The sequence below is a fragment of the Poeciliopsis prolifica genome, unplaced genomic scaffold, assembly GCF_027474105.1.
Source record: "Poeciliopsis prolifica strain line A6 unplaced genomic scaffold, Auburn_PproV2 SCAFFOLD015, whole genome shotgun sequence".
Taxonomy (NCBI): Eukaryota; Metazoa; Chordata; class Actinopteri; order Cyprinodontiformes; family Poeciliidae; genus Poeciliopsis; species Poeciliopsis prolifica.
Genome location: NW_026562390.1, coordinates 3,451,068 through 3,472,706, shown reverse-complemented (window position 1 = coordinate 3,472,706; position 21,639 = coordinate 3,451,068). Strand labels below are relative to the sequence as shown.

At 36.2% G+C, this 21,639-nt stretch overlaps 1 protein-coding gene across 1 annotated transcript in view; it reads right to left on the bottom strand.

Moving 5' to 3' along the window:
- Positions 1–21,639, bottom strand: part of il11ra (interleukin 11 receptor, alpha) — a 47,183-nt gene that overhangs the window by 5,963 nt on the left and 19,581 nt on the right. Inside the window, exons 2-9 of the mRNA XM_055040727.1 lie at positions 10,541–10,637; positions 5,402–5,468; positions 5,086–5,252; positions 3,905–4,019; positions 3,623–3,792; positions 3,142–3,305; positions 2,872–3,016; positions 2,333–2,413 (exon numbers count right to left, since the gene is read on the bottom strand). Coding sequence (XP_054896702.1) covers positions 2,333–2,413; positions 2,872–3,016; positions 3,142–3,305; positions 3,623–3,792; positions 3,905–4,019; positions 5,086–5,252; positions 5,402–5,468; positions 10,541–10,637 — 1,006 coding nt within the window. The remainder of the gene's footprint in view (positions 1–2,332; positions 2,414–2,871; positions 3,017–3,141; positions 3,306–3,622; positions 3,793–3,904; positions 4,020–5,085; positions 5,253–5,401; positions 5,469–10,540; positions 10,638–21,639) is intronic.

The following is a 21,639-nucleotide window of genomic DNA, read 5'->3' as shown; positions in this document are numbered from 1 at the left end:
CGAACTAAACAGACTGCCGAAACACTGATGATGCGTTGCTGAATGTAATTACTCCCGTTTTAAAAGTCAATCTGAGGATTGCGGTTCCAGATTTTATAAAAAACATTCATTCATTACACTTTTATGGGGGAACAAAACTGTTTTACATAAACGAACTAAAACAATAAGTATGAATATGCGGACAGAAAAAAAAAACATTGCGGAAAATCAGTTCTCAACTCATCTTTTGGTAACACACACTTTCATACTCCCTGGTCCCTAACATGTGGGTGTTTGTGTACACTTGCAGGTTCCCCGCATGTGTACAGTTTAGAAGGGATAATTGCAACTGCAGGTTGCTTTCAACTCTGTTTTACCCAGATATATGGGTGCTATTATCTACTTCAATTTTCATGGAGGATCCAAAAATGGAATTGACGAAGACAGCATGCTGTAGGAGAAATGCACTACAATTAAATGTAATGGAGGACAGGACCAAACGAGACATACATATTTGGTCTTAGCTAGACTGTAATGACTGTAAATAATGCCCTCTGAGCTTTTAGCTGCATTAATGACTGATTAGACATTTATATGCTGCCAAAACAAACAGAAGAGCTATGATGCAGATTATCCTGCAGTTTTCTTTGATATCATGCCCAAAAATAGTTACGAACACAAGATCCAAATCAAGAATGAGGAGGAATGACACAAGCTGTACACATCTTCCACCTAGATAAACACAGTTCATGAAAAACAGTCACACATAATTAACAGTTCAGCCAAAAAGCAAAAGTAGTGACATAGAAAGGTTTGGAGATACACACACATTATAAGAAAACTAAAACAAAGCTACAAAGTACAAAAGTAACTTTTGAAGTAATTCACAAGCCCTGAACCCTTCCACCCTGGAACATTTCTACAGTTAAATACTGTAGCATATTTTCTGGTGATTATGCATGGAGACTGTAAAATGTTATTGCACAACGTGAGGTGGAGAGAAAAGTGAATAGAGTTTAGAAAATGTTCCACAAAATAATCTGAAAAGCACACATGTATATTCAATCTGTGAACATCTCACTCTATGAGATGTACAAAAAAAAGAGATGTACAGGGAGACACTCCCACATCATTGTCTAAACCAATCAGATAGCACAGAGCAGGCCCCCACCCTCTGATTGGCTGTGGTAGACTGTGTCAATGTTGTGCAGACTAGGCTACTCAGATAAACAGAGAGGTTGTAGAAATGTTAAGGTCTCAGTCATCTAAAAATCATCATAACCTCTCAGGATATGTCTGTCAGAGCTGTGGAAGATGTAGGTATTTTAAATCTCGATGTTTTGGTTTTGCCAGTCTGGTCTCTCTGCATTGCACTGATGATAATAATAGTGTTATATTTTTTCCCCCAACCTAAGAGCACAAGACTATTCTGAGCGCATGTATCTGTGTGATTAATCACTTCCCCAGTACTTCCCATTGCATTGATTATAAATATCCGTGAAATATTTACAATAAATATCAGCCTTTAAAAGATTTGAACTTACATTTTTTTTCACATCTCAGCACTTCATTCATTCATTTTATCTTGAGAACTCCTTCTTTACATTTTAGCTCACTGAACCAGTTCGAACCCTTTTTCAGTCACTTTACGTTTGCTAAATTGTTAATCATTCATCAGTAAATATTGCTGTATTGAACAGTGATTCAAATAAAGCAAACTTGTAAAACTGCAATGTTTAATGTGATGCAGTTGAACATTTGGCTGCAACTCAATTCTATGCCGGTGAGAAAAAGCTAGGCACACCAGCGGAGCCAGTGCAAAAAGTTAGTCCAGAGGCATGCAATGTGATCCTGGCCCAAATCATGATGCTATTTGCTCACTAACATTCCTTAGATTCCTTAAATCTCCAAGGTCTTTACAGAATAGCTGCAATTATTCATAGAGAAAACTAAATACATATAGGCACTAAATATAAATAATCAGCAAAGTTTTCAGACTTTTATTTTTAAAAACAGTTAACAAAATTATGTATAATTTTCCATCCTCTTTACAATTATGGAAACACTTTTCCAAGACACCATTATCCTAGAGGCTTTTTTGTAGGAATTTCTTGCACTACCTGCATAATTTTAGAAAGAGTTTAAATAGCAGAAAATTTGATTCACCTAATTAAAAAAGCATGTGGAAAACAGGAAGAGTACAGGCAGTGCGCTAACTCTATATTTAAAATACTTTTAAGGATAAGCAGGACTGGTAAGGAGGGAATTGTATAAATGTGGTGACAACCCAGTTTGTTGCTGAGGAACAAGACTTCCAGGGTTCTGATATTTGAAAGAGACAAGCGAGTCTTACCGTGGGTTTTGGCGGTGAAAGTTTCAGGCGATGTGCTGAAGATATAGTCTGGGTCATCTGAAAGGTGAGTGGTGGTGTCGGCTGCAGTGCAAATAAACAGATGCAAACTTTGCTGTCAATGTACCAAATCCAGTGACTCAAACCACAAAAGAAACTACATTCAAAGTTAATTATACTTAATAAAATCTGTACATGTTCCTGGCTGTGCATTAGACACAAGTAATTAGAACCAGTTCATTTCCAGCACTCCGCCATTCACCCAGTTTCATTGTCCCCCAGTTTTCTGTCCGAACATTTGTTGTCTTGAGTCCAACATTCTAGCATATTTGATCTAATGAATGTTTCTTTCATAGTTTCTCAAAAAGTACAATATCAACAGAGATTTTGTAATTTTGGAAGGTTTCACTCATTATTTTGACCTAATTATGTCTAATTCAATAATTTCAGTCAACCCATATATTTTCATTTGTTACCAAAAATATCCATAAAATATCCATTAATGTAAAAAAAAAATCTTTCTTGTGGATTTAGTGTCTCACCTTGCCAGGGTGTATGGAAACTCAGGGCACTCCATTCACTCCACTGGCTCTCCGGGTTGACGTCGTCGCGGGCTCGAACCTGCACCTGGTTGGCGTGGTGTGCTGTGGCGTCAGGTATTTCAATTGAATTCTGTTCGGTCATCATCTGTTTTTGGAGAGACAAAAAAAAGATGCTACTGATAGCTCAATCACAACCCTGTATAGAACACGGGTGGTAAACCCATTCAGCATTAACAGCCAATAATGTGGGCGCAGGTTTGATTGAGATACCTCTGACCAATGCATGGATCCCTGTGGTCTGTATCGAATATGAAATTTCAGGGGAAACAAAAGGTGCTCTGGCCAAGACGATGGATTCTTCCATGAAACCCATAACTTTGATGGATTCCCTTCCACTTCCTGTATGAACACAGACCGTGGAGGGTCTGGTTTCACTGTAAAAGCACAAACAAGTACAAAGTTAGTACAAGTACTCTTTCTCCTGTTGAAGGAGAAAGAGTAGTGTGAAATATAATAGTGTTTCAGCTTTAATAGACAAAAAAAAAAGTGTAATTAAGAACCAGGCAGTGTTTTCTAGCTTTAAATTAAGACAACTGTCTCAGAAACAGTGTCTCAGAAACACTGAAACAATGTGTTTCTGAGACACACTTTCTGTGTCTCAGAAACAGTGTTTTCTGAGACACTGTTATAGCTGCCCTTTAAAATCAAAAATAACATTTATAAAAATCACAAATTTCTTATGTGGCCTTACAAAGCTCATCTAATCTGATTTTGTGGTAAGATGTCTGGGTCCCAAGAGCGTTTGTCTCTGTGACTCCAAATATGTGGATAGTCTGCCAGAATGCGGGATCTTGTACATCACAGTGCCTGTTGGTGGAGTCCACGATACACAATTTGGTTGGCTCCTTTTCTTCCTTCCCTCTTGAAAACAAGATCAAAAGAGTTTAATTACTATTACTATTATTTATAAAAACAAAACAAACAAAAAAAACATTCTTAATTTGACTGTTCCGATGCAGTAACTGTGTTGTACCTGAAGGAGGTGTTGTACTTGGCTGGCAGGAAAGTTTTCACAGAGTCCCTCCAGGAGCAGCGAACAAGTGTGTGATTGGGTACACGACAGGAAATGCTGAGCAGCCCAGGGGGATCTGACAAACAAGAGTGTCCCCATTATGAACCAAAACAATCAGGAGGGCTTTGACCAGCAGAAGGCAAAACTCCCAGTTCCTTAGAAGGAAGCTCCGTTGGAAGCCCCTTCCTGTTTGAGACAGTGGGAGGATGTGGATGGCTTTGTGATAGTTGATAAGACCAGTTTCCTCTGAGAACTAATAGCTCTGTTCCATTTATCACTGATTTTACAAGTAATCTTACTATAAACAGAAAAGCATTTGTTTTACAACAATGACATTTCACTGGAATTATACTTGCAAGTTTTTCAGATTATAGCTCTCTCAGCTTTGCAAACCCAGAAGTGGACATTTTTGTTCATTGCTCATTTTGTGTATTTAATTAAAATATGCTCAAATGCATTTATTAATTATCTATTAGTCTGCACTTACTGAGCCATTCTAACATGAATTATGAATGTGTTTTAAGCTACACAGTTCTGGCAGGCCCATGTACTGCCAGAAAATTAACGTTCACTTTGTCATGTATGCCTCTCCAGTCACTTCCCTGTGAAGTGACTGGATTATCTTTTCTTGTCCCTTCTGAATAAAACATTCTATGACAGCTTCAACAATGATATAAAAAAAATATATATTTTTTTTTATATAAAATAATGTTTTTTGTAAAAGTTTCATACTGCAGTGATAAACATAATTGCTGATCTCTCTAGTGTGTTGCATTTGGTTTTTATGATTTGTGCACCAATATTCTCAAACAAACCTTCCTATTTGTGTGTAATTTCTTTAGAATGGCTACATTTCTACAGAGAATACACACAAGATTTTGCTCAGGAGTATCGGAGAAAAGAGGTCTCAAGAAAAATCTACAACATTTTTGATACTTTTGCTGATAAAAAATAATAAATATGAATAAGTCTTCATCCACTTCACCGTCATGCATTACTTTCGGTTAGTATACAGTATCACAATGAAACATGTTGATGTTTAAGTGGTATGAATACTTTTGCAAGAAGACATTGTATATGTGTAGAACTACCTTTTAACTCCTCAACCTACGTATTTCTGAAGCAGTCAAAGCATCACTTACAGCCCAGTCGGAGTCTGACCGAGTGGAGGAGGAGCCCGCTCTTGTCATAGCAGCTGTAGTTGCCCTGTGCTGTTTGGTCGACGAGAAACAGGACTAAACTTCCGTTCAATGTCACTTGGTGCCAGGACAACACGGAGCTATGGTTGTGATGCCACACCACAGGGAAACTGGACAGAGGAAGGTACTTTATTCATTTTTATGATAGTAACTGATGTTGGGGAATCTTTCATAGTAACTGAGTTCTTTGTCATTTTTGCCACTATACTCATGAAGATGGAACTTCCTCTTAGTGCTTGTAATATGCTGGTCTTCCTACCTGATTTGTGACTTCCCACATGCCAGTGTCACATTCGACTCCAAACGCCCAAACTGCACGTCCGACACTGCAAATACAGCCATCGCATAAAACATTAAAGAGCATTTCATGCTGGCTTCCAGAATGTGCACACCAAGCAGTCTGACATACAATGTGTCTGTACTGTCTACGACGTTAATGTGATTCAAGCACCATCACTGACAGTCCAGTCAGCAGAGTTACAATAACATGACCATACACGGTTCGGGATCCGGCAAACTGAGGAGTCTTTGGCATGCACCGTAAAGCTGCTGCAGAGTGTTTGTGTTTTATCTTTTAAAGCTGGTTGTAGTCATTTTTGAAATATTATTGTCTATCAAATAAATCCACTTTGAAACAGTTTTAAAAGTACAGCCCATCTTCTGCAACCAATAAAGTAAGCTACACTTTAGAACTCAAACAGTCCAAAGGAATAGATTATAATATACTCTGTCAACTGCAATATACTGTATACTTGTTATGTAAGTTTTAAAAAAAAAGCGTAATTTAGACCCAGATATTTATGTAGCTATGCAGAAAAACAAAGAGCAAATGCTCCAGTATCCGATATCATTATTGGCTCAGAACAAGAAGCAAATGTTCTCTGAGCTCATACAAAACAATGAGAATTTAATTATTTAAATAGTTTGTTTCTCAATACTGTCTTGTTAAAACTTATATAAAAGGTATGTCAAAAAAAAAAATACTTTTTGAAACTTGAACTATGACTGATCATAAGACAAACAACTATTAGATAGTTTGTTTACTCCATGTATCCTACAATGCAACATGAACGTGACTATGGGAAGGTCAGGCTTGCAGTGATGAGCTTCAGACATCTTTACTAGTAGTGCTACCAATTATGGTCAGTGCTGTATAAATTAAATGCACTTTTGAATTAGAGTGGACCACATAATACCTGCATAAGTAACGCAAAGTCTTTTTATCACTTCAGGATAAATATCAAACTGTTAATGGTATCAAAGTTAAAGAAACAGAAAATGCCAGATGCAGTTCAACTGCAAAAGTCTGAGATTTCAATCACTAACATGTGGAGAAATCTTCAATGTCAATACTTTCCAACTCAAATAAAACTGAAGGGTGGTGTTGATTTAAAGTATAGCAAGTGTAGTGTTTACTCGAGCAAATATTTGTGGTGGCTGTAGTAATTTGCAAAGAAGATATTCTATCTAGTGTGTGTGAGAGTATTTGAGCACATGTTTAGCTTGGCTTCGTAATGTGAAAGCTGGCATTTACGAGAGATCTGGGGTGAAAGAAGGAAAAAAAAAAAAACAGCGTAGTTTGAGCTGCCAGTGTGCCACGCAAACAGCTTCATTAATTCACAACCTCAGCCACTGAGGCATGCACACTCCCTGCTGGCCTCTCCTACCATAGCAGCAAACAACCTACCCTTAGTTGTACGTTTTTATCTAATCTATTTTAAAGAAACCTACTGAACTGCTGAAAAGTTTAATTACTAGTACTATCTAAAACAGTTTATGGACCTATATGTATGTGAAATAAACCAATACTTCATGAATGTTTGCTGCAGATCTTTAACAAACTCAGTTTTCACCGGCAGCTTGTATTTAGCTTCTTTTTTTCTTTGTAATTCTCTGCTGATGGTGGCTGCATGAACTGAAACAGCTGGAAATGAGTTTCACAGGGACGCTGTGGTTTCATTTAGATTTCTAAGAGTAACGTGAATGGTGAAAGGGGAGGAGAACACTGAAATCTATTGAGGCCTTCTAAAGTGAATTAAAGTTATTAATAATGCTGTGGAATGTAGGATATAACTAATTACATATGACAAAAGGCATGGTCAATCAATTTTAATTTCAAGACAGATGTTGTGGGAGTGTTAATACTTCGATAAAACTAATGTCTGGCTGCCTGAAAACTCAAAAGAAAAACCACAATATTTTTTACACAGAAAAAAACCCTGCTATTAATATTATGAGTTGATCCGTGAGTGCTGCAACTGCAATCCTCCGGTCAAACCAGTCAAGCCGAAAATTGACTAATTGAGCTTGAGCAATTGCTGAATTCCTGTATTTCTAAGTGAATAAAACATTCTCAAAATTCCCAACATTAGCCAGGTTCCAGTTAATAGGTTTAAAGTTCAGATAAGAAAAGATTAATACATTAAAAAGATCATGCACATGAATGGACAGATAACATAAACTGGAAGCAAAGGATTTTGTACATAATATTTCACTTATCTGAAACTAAAAAATAATCTTTAAAACCTCAATTTTACTCCATAGTAAAGGGAATATTGCCTTCAGTATTTTTCTAATTACTATGGGAAGCAAACAGTTGCACCTAAAATTATTTAATGTGTACTGCAAGTGATGTTTTTGTGAAAATGTAAAATTGTTCAGATTTGCAATACACAACCTGAACCAGAAGAGGCCTAAATGATAAGTAGGACTACCACCGCAATTTTTTTAAAACCAAATTCACAATTAATCTATTTGTTCATGACTTATGCGATCTCAAAAATATTCAACGTCTTAAAGAAAATTTTTCATGTTTCACGAGTCGTTCCAGGTGGCTGTGGACAAGAAACCCGTCATAATCCTGCCGGTAGACTCCCAACTAAAGAAGACTGGAGGCTGAAACTGAAACTTGCGGCGATACAACAAAGTAAATTACGGTCTCTGGGTTTGAATAATATGCAACAAGGTTATATCATATGGTAAAAAAAGAGCTCAGAACAAATCTAGACTTACGCTGTCTGAAACATCTCGATTACTAAAGTTTACAAGTGGTTTTGTTTGTCCTATAACAGACCATTGTTCTTTCTTATTGTCTCACTTTCCTCATCAGTCTTTCCATTTACTCAGTCATTTTATACGGAGCCTCTCTCAACAATTTTAACCACATTTTCTTTTTTCCTTTCACCACACTCCATCCCTTTTTTTCTGCATATATGTGTGTGTGTGTGTGTGTGTGTGTGTACCTGGGGCCCTGGTGGAGCACAAAGAGTTGGCTGATCTGAATGTGTGTATTCATGTTTTATTGGCAGTGAATTACATTATTCCCCAAACCCGCAGCGTTCCACTCATATCTGATTCTGCCTCTGGCAGGAGCACCCCGACATGTGCGCACACACATACGCAGACATAAAACAGCCCATCCATTCATACACAAACATGCGTTTATGTACACACTCACACACACACACGCACATCCACATAACGATGTGCACAGAACGGCTTCAGGTTCGTCTTGACATTAAAATCAGATGGCAAAGCAGACACAGAAACTGCAAGCTGGATGAAACTCAGTACTTTCAAAACAATAGAAAGGAGCCTCAGGGTGGAACGGATGGCCTCATATGAAGGTCAATTTGTTCACTAATTAATATATATAAAAAAAACAAAGAATGGAAAGGGGAAAGTAAGAAGGGAAAATGAAAGAAAGAAAAAAAGTCAGAGAAAAGGGAAGAAAGCAAGCAAGAAAGGAAGAAAGATTTGATTTTCAGAGGCAAATAAAATGTCTTCAGACACAAATTAGCAAAGTTTTTCATCCTTCTTAGTTTAAAGTTTAAATACAGAAGTCTATAATGATTTATTGTATTTCTATCAAAGCTATGTTTTAAAGACAAAACTATGAAAAAATAAAAATAAAAACTAACCATCAGAAGGACAAATGGATGAGTGGGGTTAGATTTCACACAGCCATTGTAATAAATGAATGAAAGGCAGAGAACGATACAGCTTTCTGGTGTGATTTGCAATATGCTTTGATAAACTACATATAAATTAGGAAATTGTCTTATTTTACTGCTGGCTATTATTAAAAACATTGCACCCAGAACTATAAAAAAAAAAAAAAGGCTGACTCTCATTTAAAGTTGATTGACACAGTAAAACAAATTTTCTAAGAATAATCTGACTTGTAATTCCTGAAAAAGGGATGACACATCGGGTTGTTACAAAAATAAAATATCCGCACTGCTTTGCTGTCATTTTCATACTTGCATGTGCAGATATGCATGAGTGTAAGCACCTGATTGTGTTATAAAATGGGTGAGCGCACAACAACACAATTTGCTTAAATCCCTTAATCACAACAGCTCATGAAATAACATCTGTGCAGTTATTTATTAATGCAGCCATGGCACAGACCATAAGGGGTTATGCTTCAGACTGCAAGGTGTGATCATAATGAAGTGAGGCAAAAAAAAAAAAAAAATGCATAAGTTTGCTACCCCGCTTTGAAAAACAAACTTGCTCCATTTGCTCTGTTGGTCATGTTGCTATGTGTACCTGTGTGTTTGATGGCTAATAGGCAACCACAAGTCATTTCTACACACCTGAAAAAATCACCTGTTTGATAGTTAGGAAGTTCTGCTTAAAATGTAAACACATTTAAATGGTTACACGTTTCATTCTAAGAACTGCTGAAATTCTGAACTATGGCTCTGTTATCCATGACTCTGTCAATGTAGTTGGAATTTTACAAAGGCAAATAATTAAAAAAAATCATATCCGACACAATCATGTCGTCCTTAAACCATAACAGGTTTAATTAAGGTCTGTTCATACAGGTTTTTTGTCTCATGATCTAAAGTTATTACTGAAGGTGCTGTGCTGTAATAACTTGAGTCAAGTTTAAAACAAAAACTGGAGCTTCAGGTAATCATCTGTTGAAAATCAGGGCAGGAAAGGTCAGAAGTACTGTTATTCATTTAATTAATCTTCCCTATAGGACACCATGACGCATCTCTCAGATTTCTTTGCAACTAAATTAGTTACCTAGTGTGGGAGTTTGTAGACATTACAGCATACATTACGAGCTCTGACCTTATAAAATTGCTTTCACAAAAAAATGAAAGGCAAGCACTGGAATTGTCAATAAAGAATTATATTTTACACTTTCTTTCATTCTTACACAAAGCTCTATATGTACGTAAATGCATCGAGTGTAAAGGATCCAGAGGAGTCCATGTCGGAATCTCGACAAGATGTGCGTCTGTGTGCGTTGTTGCTGGGTTGACGCGAAGGTATGTGCCTAGACAAATGCGCAGCCACAAATATTTTCATTTAATGTAACTGTCAGTTTTGTTTGCGACAAAAGTGTAAGGCCTGTGCGTGTGTGCGCATGTGTTACCTTCATCACTCCAAATCTGAGCACGGCTGGGAGGCAGTGACCAAGACAAAATCCAGATGACTATGAGACAAACAGGACTGGACAGAAGGCCTGGCATCTAGAAGGACAGAGGGACACAGATGGAGGAGGAGGTTATTTAAAATTCAACCAAAAGTAACCATTCCCTGGTTATGCTTCAGAAAAAAAGATAAATACTGCAACTGATGGCTCGTAGTTCTCTTTCACAGAGTTTAAGGCCTCAAACAGGAAACAGAAGTAATAGAGCAGCAAATGCTTCAGTGAAAGAGCTTTTCAACGTCCAATAACAGACTTTTCATAACAATATGGATACAAAATGACTTGTATTGCATTGTATTAATGGAGAAATAAATTCTGAAAGTCTGGAAAGAGTTTAGCATGTAAATATATTTAAAACATATGCTTTCCTCATTATGAATTTGAATAGCAGCCTATTTAGATCCTGTAGCAATGGTCTATTACAGAGAAGCCTTTTTTGAAAACTATAAATGTAATGCATGTATGTATACACACACACACACACACATACATATATATATATATATATATATATATATATATATACATATACATATATATGTATATATATATATATATATATATATATATATATATATATATATATATATATATATATATATATATATATATATATATATATATAATCAATTCAGCAGTCTTGTTTTTTATGAAGCTCCTCAATGCTAAAAACCCAATGAGACATCTTCCGTGGGTTGACTGGCATGAAGCATAAAGAACCCATTCTTTTTATTTGGACAAAAACACAATTTCTTTCAATGTCAAACAGTTCTATAATTCACCAGGAGCAGAAGAGGAGATGAAGTACAAGCAAATACTGAGCGACAGACATTTAGTTCAGAAAACATATTTACACCTTGAAATGAATAATTATAGTATCGAAACATACAAATTCATTACCATTATTTTCACTCTGTTTAATGGTATTAGACATGTTTGGAACAGAAACATTTCTTAACCTGCAGTACCCTGCAGGTCTCAACCTTATCCATATTACTTTTTATTCAGCACTATCTGTACTATCTAACCAGAGTTATATATTGTTAATAAAGTCAAATTAACCAAGCCTTAATGAAGTGTTTAAAAGCACAGTAAAATTGTCCCACAAGCTGATTAAAACAGTCAAATTAATCTGCTGTCTATTAAAAATGTGGCATTATAGTGCCTTAAGGAGCACACCCTAAAACAGACGTGCATCTACAATGAGGTTAGTATCACTGGTTAGTCTTACATTAAGGGGTGATGTATGTAAAACTTACACTGACATCAAGAAGATAATGGGATAAGCAATGATCCAAAGCCCATTGCTTATATCTACAAATACATTGCTTTACTATGCCTCAGAGATTAAGCAGTGTTACTGCTTAATTTTTGTGGCTAAATGGTAAATTCATATTCCATTATACTTTAAAAATTTAATACTCAACTTCTGCCTCTGCTGTTTTTGTCACACATGAACAAGTGAATGATGTACGGAAACAATCTAAACTAGTATTCAATTAGTTTGAACACTAGTTCAAACTAATTGAACTAGTGTTAATCAATTCAATTAACAATCAATTGACACAGAAAATTAATATTATAAAAGAAACTATTTAAGATCTGGTTGTACATAAAACTTTCTAAAAATTTAAAATAAAGATGAATACTTTGAAAGACTTTAAAAATGCAACAGGAACTTTGCAAAGCTAAACATCTTCTGCAAAGATTTCAGCCACGTATGCATGAGTCAGTTATCAGAATCAAGGTATAGCAAGGCTTTCAACAGAAGGCTACGGTTATTAAAAACTCAAATCGATTCCATCACACCATTCCTAAGGTTTAAACTGTTTTTTATTGAGAAGATGCATAAATTGTCAGAGGCTCTGTCCATACACAACCTCTGAGAGTCATCAGAGTTAGATGACTCTTATTCTCCCCAATCTGTTATTTCCCACTGCTGGTCAGGAGGCAGAAAAATGGCGGCTGAACTTTTCTCTCATTCGTTTGCCAAGATTTCCAAACCCAAAATTCAAAGATACTGAGAGTGTGGACACTACAGAGGTACCACTTACAATTCTTATCAAGGTTAGGGTTAGGCAACTGACAGCAGGTTGGTTATCTGTGCAGACAGCCACCTAATTAACTAGCTATTAACAAAATAAACATGTTTATGCACATTAAAAAATAAAAATAAAAAATAAAAACACCAAATACATATATTTTTTTTCTGCACAAAGAGCTCTCAAAAATTTAAATATTGGATTGGTAAAATCATTATTCAGTCAAGGCAGGCATTCATTTTTGCCAAAGTCTAAATAGAAATTTTCAAAACATTGTATTAATAAGATAACTGTAGCTGTAGTAATCTGGATTATTTTTGCAACAGTAATGTTTATGTTTGAAATCTTTGCGCCAACGCTGTCAACCGGATATTTTTTTCCCGTTATCACATGAGAATTTTGTAACAGTTCTTCCCTAATAAGTAGTAACCTAACGTCTACTCTATGAATATCCCTGACCGTTGCAAAACCAGATTTTTCTCTCATGCCATCTGCAAAGACAATTTGAATTTTGAAGGTTTATTTATGGGTGCTTGAACTGTGATCATTGTGGTTTAGTGAGAATAACACTCCAACATGTGGTTCACAGAATCTCAGCCAAACAGATCATCTGTTATATAAATCTTTAAGTAAACAGGAGAACGAGGTGTTATGTTTGAGACTGCCAGTTTATAAGCAATGTGTTACATCCTAATAACTGATTAATCGTGTTTTTATTTTAAATATATTATAAAGAGGACTCTTAAGATAACGTGACAGAAACATATGGACAAACAGAAATAAAACTGTTGGTGTTTCATTGTTTTCTTCATGCAATTTGCCTCAAAACACATTTCAATATGTCCAGCAGCTGTAAATGTTAAATAAACAAAACACATTGGCATCGCTTGATTATATTACAGCTCACATTTATGCAGTTTGACCTCATTAAATAAATACCGACCCTTGACAAGTCTCGCGCATCATGGTTTCAGTCACAATAAGTCACTGGAAATCTCTGCAGCCCAGCTTTCCAGATGTACATTTTGTAATCAACAACTTAATTACAGGTTCATTGTGTTATAAAAGTTTAGAGTAGCAGACTATCTCCTTTTCCAAATAATTGGAAAAGGATTATTTGGGAAATGGGAAAATTGAGTGGTTCCTACATGAACTGGTTCAAAAATATTCTTGATGTCGTTGTCAGCCTCCGTGTGTCAATCATGCTAAGAGGTAGCACAGCCATGTTACATTCACCACCACCACTTCTGAGTATGGGGCAAATTTAAATCTCAGTTTTCTCACTCACTTGCTTGCTTACATTCCCCTTAGTACTGTTAAGCTGCTGAGAAACATTCCATAAATAAAACTCAGTGGGAACTCTGGATGGTATCCATAACCCATACAGTGATGAGAAAAGGTAACTGAATGTCTGGCCATTGGTGTGTGACCCTAACCCTCAATTACACATGGGTTATGCTGCAAAACATTGATCCAAAGCACACTAGAAGATCTACCTCTTGATGGTTAAAATGTGTTTTTTTTTTCCTCTTAGTGGTCTAGTAAAATTCTGATATAAATCTAATTGTGTCACAATTTTAAACAGTTTGTTCAAGGAAAATCCTTCCAATGTGGCCTAAAAAATCCACTAAGAGCAGGTCAAAACACCTTCACATTGACAGTACTTATTCACAAGATGGTCAATTTGACTAGGCTGATTCACTCATCATGACAAGCAAAACCAACTAATCTTTAAGGAAAAGTTTGGACAGTTCCCTGTTCATTGTGCTCAGAAGCAAAAGACGTACATTCTGATCTACATCATTTTTGGATGTTTATTGTTTTGTTTGTTTTTTCAGTAGCATAAAGAAAAAAAACTTTTTTTCACATGACTAAATGTTTCCAGTGAAATGGAAGTGTTATCTTAATGTTTTTTTTTTTTTTCATTTTGTTATAAAAAGGAAATTCTGATAGTTAAAAGGAAACATTTCTGCTGATGGGTTAAAATGTGCAAATGGAATATTAATGTAGGAGCTTGTCAGCAACACTTAGCCTGATGTTAAACCTCACAGACACGGTTTCTGCTATTCACCACTTTCAACCTGTTGCTTTCTTTTTTTAGACCTTGACACTTTCACCATCTCATCTACTGGATGGCTTTTCATCACCATGTCAAAATGTTCGAAGTTAAGCGTCCAGATTTCTATTGCTCTATTAGTATAGCTTGGCTGTTTGATCATCTTAAAAAATTAAATATGCATCTCACATTTATTTTTATATTTTTTTCTATACAAAAATAAATCTTCTGTTCTATCAGTTCCAGTCGGCTGGTTTTTCTCTGTATCTGACCCTGATGAGTTGTAAAGCCCCCGTTCTTCCTAAAACCATTTGATTCTTCTTAAACAGCACGGGGCAACACTGGCATACATTGTTCAGCCGATTCTGATGGTCAGTGGGAATATATGCATTTTTAAAGCAAAGAAAAAGTAAAAAGCAGTGTCTTTGGAACTTCACTTATTTTAATTCACAAACTAAAAAAAATGTGTCAGATTGTGAGCAGAGGTCTACTGAGTACACAAACAAAACAACAAAAATGTATATACTTTTTCCTTGCTTACAAAGTAGGATCAATTCGGCTGTGTAAAAACATTTTCAAATGTGAAAAATATGACGAGTCAGTGTATGACACCCATTACTCAGTAAAGTAGCTCTAATAAGAGCAGAATTGGATATATGTTATAATATTATGTGTGTAGTATGTTGTTTAATTGCAGCTCTGACTGAAGATGAGACTGTGTCTTTACCTGTGTCCAGGGATTCAACGTAAAGTTAAATGTCAGCTGGCAAGATGAAAATCTGGTGATTAATACTGCTTTCCAGACTTATCATCAGTACTGATCTTTAGTACTAGTCTCCAAGCCTCCACTCAGTTTTTATGTGACTCCATTCCATCTAGAGTTCTTTTTTTTTTCCTTTTTGAGCTCTGCTAGACGACAAAATCTAATTATCTGTGCAAAACTAGTCTGATATTCTGCATAATAAATACAAAAAGCATATGGACAACATCAAGCATCACAGAGAGATTAACTGTGTTTGCCATGCTTTCTTTTTAGGTTTCATGTGTGTCTTTGTCAGAGTGTGTAATCACAAGCCAATAGCTTGAGTCACACCCTCCAGTCACCCTTCTACTGTGAATACTAAACCAAACCTCTCTACAGACATGGGAATGTGGTCATTGTCACTAGGATGCATCTTTAAAGAAAGTGCTCACAATTCATAAAAGCAGAAAAACAACAAAAGTCGTAAATTCACCACAAAGCACAAGTTAGCCAGTAATAAAATTGAAAGTGTTCTCAGAGCTTTTAACTACAAAGTGATAAAAAGTAATTGCTAAACCGGGACGTACAAACTTTCTCCGTGAAAAATGTTCCGCCCAATTCAAACACAGTAAAAAGTGAAAGTCAATGTATGAAGACAAAACTCAAACAACACCTATGTGCTGAGGGGTTAGCTGAAGATGCCTTTATTGGTTCTCAAGTCTCGATGACAAAATGAGACAGACAGAGAAAGATCACATTTAAAAAGGCTTTTTATTAACCAGTGTTCTCCATGGCAGCACAATCCCACGTGGTGAGTCACTGTTTTTGGCATGCCTCTGCACATTCAGGCAGCTTTACAAGAGAAGAAACAAGACACTGAAAGGAAAGACAGACAGAGAATAGGAGTAAGGGAGGGGGTGGCGGAGAAGCCAGGCCTGGGGGGTCGGTAGGAGCTGGAGTGAATGTGGTGAATCTTGTTTAAAGTTAGCTGATGGACATATCGCAGATCTTAGGTGTCGTAGGGGAAAAACCCTAAAGTACACCAACAATACATTACTGGAATATTTGCATTTTGAAAAAAAATAAAAAAAAAGACTGTTTAGTCAGGTACACTCTGCTTTGCTGGCCAGTGACATAACAAATCATTGCAGGATGTCCTGTTCAGAAGGACAGGTCATTACAGGACATGCCATAAATTAGAAATTAACAAAGACCGATGTTTCAATAACCATACGGCCTCCACAACAATAGTTGAAGTGTGTTTACTTGTTTGTGTCTCAAATCCATTTCCGAGAGCAAAATGATGACAAACTGTACGGTTTTAAATTACTTAACTGTGCATTGTGTGTGAGTGTGAATGAGATGGAGTGAAAAAATACACTCTGTGTGTGCGTGTACGTGCACTAAACCAACAAGGTAACGATGGTAAGCCAAGATGGTGGGGGGAGGACCACAATGGAGCTAGTGTTTACCCAGGTCACCATGGCAATCCCTGCACACCCTGTCTTCCTGACCTTTCCAGGCGATAAGAGCACTGCTGACTGACATCCGTGTGTGTCGGTCTATATTTCTATATGTGGAGTGCATCAGGGGATAAAGTGCAGGGCTTTCTTTTTTTGACACACACAGCAGTCTTTAAATGAGCGCCAGTGAATTTCTTGCTTTGCTGAAAGTGTCTAAGTGTGAATGAGCTAATGGAACAAGAGAATGGAAAAGATAAGTCTAGAGCAAAAACAAAAGTATTCACTGAAGGCCAGACACTGTCCAAAATATGAATGGAATATGTGCTGCGTATCTACATGGATCAATTTAAAGTGCCAATCTTATTTTTCCTCTATATCTCTTGCGAAAGTTAAACAAAAATCTTAAATATTAGCATTCAGGGGATCACCAGTATTTAAGGAGGTTTGTGACCACAACCACTTGTGAAAGGCTAAAATCAGCAAATACTTGAAGTCGCACTAAAAATAGAGGGGGCTCTCACATTTTAATAGTTTCCACACCAAATATATAAATTTGCATTAATACACACAGTGAAAACTGTCTTAGCAGTAACACAAATACCAATGACTCACTGCACAGTGATGGCGCCTGCAGGAGCGGCGCTAGCGTTAGTGGCTAACAGGTGATGTCCAAATAATTAATGTACAAGAACGTAGAAATCCTACAATCGCTCCGATTTTGTTTACTTTTTCTGAAGAAGAAAATTGCGCTGGTCTTCTTAAGAGGTTTTGAGTCTATTTCTTCAGTATATCTTTGTGCAGCGCCACCACAGGAGATGTGCGGAACAGGTTTTTCAGTTAGTTGGACACTTCAGTGTGAATGCAAACTACAGTTCTGAAAATGTAACAAATGTTGCAATTTTAGTCCCCTATCGAACTCTACCGGACTATCCGGTCTGAATGCACCCTAAAAATACATTCAAAATTAACATTTACCCAAATGAATTTTTTTACACCGCTTAAATCTCATTTAAATAAAAGTGGAACAAAAAAGGGAAAACAAATAAGTTTCTGCTAGGCATCAAAGCCAACATTACCTGCTGACAGCTCTCGAGCACCGAGAGAGATAAACAGCAAGGAGGTAGGAAGGAATGAGACATCATGGTCAGGGCAGAAACAGGAGTGGGCAAGCAGCGTTATAAATATGTTACCAAAAAAGGGGGCTGACTGACAGGAATGTGAAGTAGGTCAACGTGACCTGCTTCATTATTAAATTGGCACCTTCCATTTTGTCTTCCATATGACTTAATCAGTTTCACGTCATTGTGTAGGAATTTTGGCTCGCTCATCTTTATAACATGATTTAAGTTCATGAATATCTGCCACATTTGTGCATGCTTAGCTTGGTCCTGCCACAGCACTTCAAGTAAGTCAGGTGGTGGTCTAGAATTTCACTAACCAAAGACAATGCCTGTATTATTTTCCTTTAAAGGTATTTTGTTCTAGCTTTAACTGTGCCTGACATCATTGTCTTGTGCTTTAGCCCAGTTTCTGCTAAGCTTCAGCTGCCAGTTGGCATGAGATGTTTGTATTGATACGCTGTGGTTGGTTTTCACTAAACAGCTCAACCTCAGCTATGTCCGTCTAAAGGACATTGCTTAGGATGTTTGGTGGCTCAAGTTGCATCCTCCACATGTTTTTTTTTTTTTTTTTAGGAAGATAGTTTGATTTGTGGCAAACTTCCAAGCTAAAGATTATTGTTTGAACTTGGTTCAAACTACATTGTGGATGTTAACAGAGGGAATGTTGTACACACTAATCAAAATGTGTGTTGTTCAAGACATAGCTCTGGTTTTCGCAGCTTCACTGACCATTGCACAATTTCATTCAAGGACGAACTTCCAAGCAAATCTGCTCTTGGGAACATACAGGTTCTCTGTAATGATTTCCACGTGTGAATGATCCTCACAGAAAAACCATGAAGACAGAAATGTTTCCAAGTAGCCTTATAATCCTTCTCTGGTCCCAATAGTAATCTTTTTGCTTGCATTTTCTAGCTTAGGGAACCAATTTAATCTGGTAGTTCTTTTTCATGTTATTTGCAAAACTTTAGAATCAAAGAAAATGTACTTTCTGTTTGTCGTCTGTCAATTAAGACATCACTGCTATGGCTCAGTTTTGTAACAAGAACTTAAGTGACCACAGCCAAAGCATAGGATTTGTTTAGCTATTCTTTGTGGTTCCTGTTGCTAAGGGAAATTAAAGTTCAAGTTAAATTTTCAAAGAGATTTTAGAGGAAGAGGAAAAATATAAACAACTGGTGAAAAGTAAAATGCCTTGAATGACATTTCTGTGGCCCAGTCAGTCAGTGGTAAACTCAGAGAGTGCAGGGTCTTTAGCAGATAATAGAAAGGTACAGGCCCGTCATGATAGGATTTTTTTTCTGGATAGCAAATTGTCCCAGAAGTTATTGCAATAAAAGATAAAATTGTAGTTCTGTGAAGACCAGTTTCAAATAATGGTAAAATAAAAATAAAAAAAATGAGAACATATTCTCTATCATCAATAAACTTTACATTCTAATGACCATTTAAAACAGGAATTGCAAGACATTTTAAATATCCCCCCCAAAAATACACAAAGCAACAGAAACATCCAATTAAATAAATTATGAAGTCCTTGTAAATTAAATTGTCTTTCAAAAAGGAAAACACTAAATCATGCAAATGGAAATTATTGAACTCGTTTTAATTTATCATGCAATAAATTGATATACGGGTGATTGGGACAGGCCCAAAAAGGCTGAACATATTTGTTTCATGTCACAGAACATGCTGTATTTGTAAATGAACAAGCTTTTGAGACTCTCTAATTAAAACTAAGATCTCTATTCAATAGAATGGAAACACTGCTAATTGTGTAATGCTACATCCACTAACTGCTAATTACTAATTTAAGATTCAAACCACAGATCAAAATTTCAAGTAAAGTCTTGTCAGTGCCATTTCAAAATACTAAAAGTCTTATCTGTATATATTTTTTGTAAAGTTCATATTTACTTTAGGGTTAGATGAAAGAGTGAAAATTAATTTCACTCTGCAAATGCATTTATTATTTCTCCAATACTTAATCATTGTTAACATAGTCATTAAGTATTATTATGCATAAATATAATTATGTTAATTAATTAAACAATGAACATGATTAATGAATGCTTATTATGTTAATTATTATTAATATAATACTTATGTTTTCACTCCTTAAATGCACCTCATAATTACAAAAGCTTAAGTCTATGATGATGATAAATAATATATATATATATATATATATATATATATATATATATATATATATATATATATATATATATATCATATCAATGATAAAACCTGAAATATTCAGCTAACAGGTTTCTCAACTTGTTTCTTTCTTTTTCCCAAGCCTTAAAACATAAGAAGTAAAGGCTCCATCTGTGTACTGAGATAACACCAAGCCAATCTGCAGATTAGGCCTTGAGCATGCAGACACATGTATATGTGAAACAAAAAGGGAGAGGGGGAGACATTAGGCAGAAAGAGTGGAAACTTTAAATACAAAACAGCTTTTGGCTCCTATCTGAGAATTTTCCGTTAACTTTTCAATACTTTTAGACGTAAAAATATTACTTTGTGTGTGTGGGTTTGACACAATTGGTGCGTGCGTGTGTGTGTGTGTGTGTGTGTGTGTGTATGCGAGTGAGCGTCTGTGGCAATAAGGATATCTTGGCTTCAGCACTATAACGCTGGAATTTCCTCCATCTCTGTCGCCAGGGCAAGATGGCTACCATATGCCAGCTATTTGCACACACACGCATACACGCGCACGCACACACAAAGCCCGCAGTCCTGTGAGCACTCAAGGTTGTAATACTGAAGCCAATGTAACATATAAATAAACACGTACTGAACTGCATCATTTGGAGTGGGGGTTGGGAGTTTGGATTTAACAGAAGTACATCTGCATACAAACGCTTCTCTTTAGCCTGTGCGTTGGTGTTTCTCATCAAAGAAGTACACGTGTAAAGAATTAGAAACATACGACTCAAGACAACTACTCAGCTACAACAAATTAAAAACTTGCATATTCACACCGTCAGCGTATAAACCTCCTGTGACAATTTCCTGCCAATTAGTTGCATAAATATCTCCTGCAAGATTTTACAATGAATCCACTGCAATGATGAAACCAAAGCATCTAAACTAAAAAATATACAAGTTTAACCTGGAACTCCCAAAACATATGCACTACTTTTCTTGTTAAGTGTTGATTGGGTCTTTTGTTTGAACTGAATGGTGTTAATCCCAGGAATTGATTCAGATAAGTAACCAAAACAAGGAAGCATTAAAAAGAAGCATTAAAAAGGATGAAACCAACTGGCTCATCCTCAAAGGGGGAAAAAAAACCTCTATGCCATTAATTGTTGACATATTTTAGTTAGGTATTAAGGAAGAAATTCAGTGAAGCCATGCATTTCCATGCATTTTCATGCAATGTGAATACGGTAGGATAGTATTTATAATATTGCAGTTTAGTACAAAAAAAAAAAACATTATGGTGAAAATGTTGTGACATTATCACTATTAAGGAAAATGCCCTTTATGGTGACATTAAGGACACATGCTTAAATTGTTCCACAGTACGAATTTGTCTAATTTTTAGTCAAGATTAACCAGATTTGGAATAGCCAGTTGTCCCTTGATACACTCTGACTGCTCAAA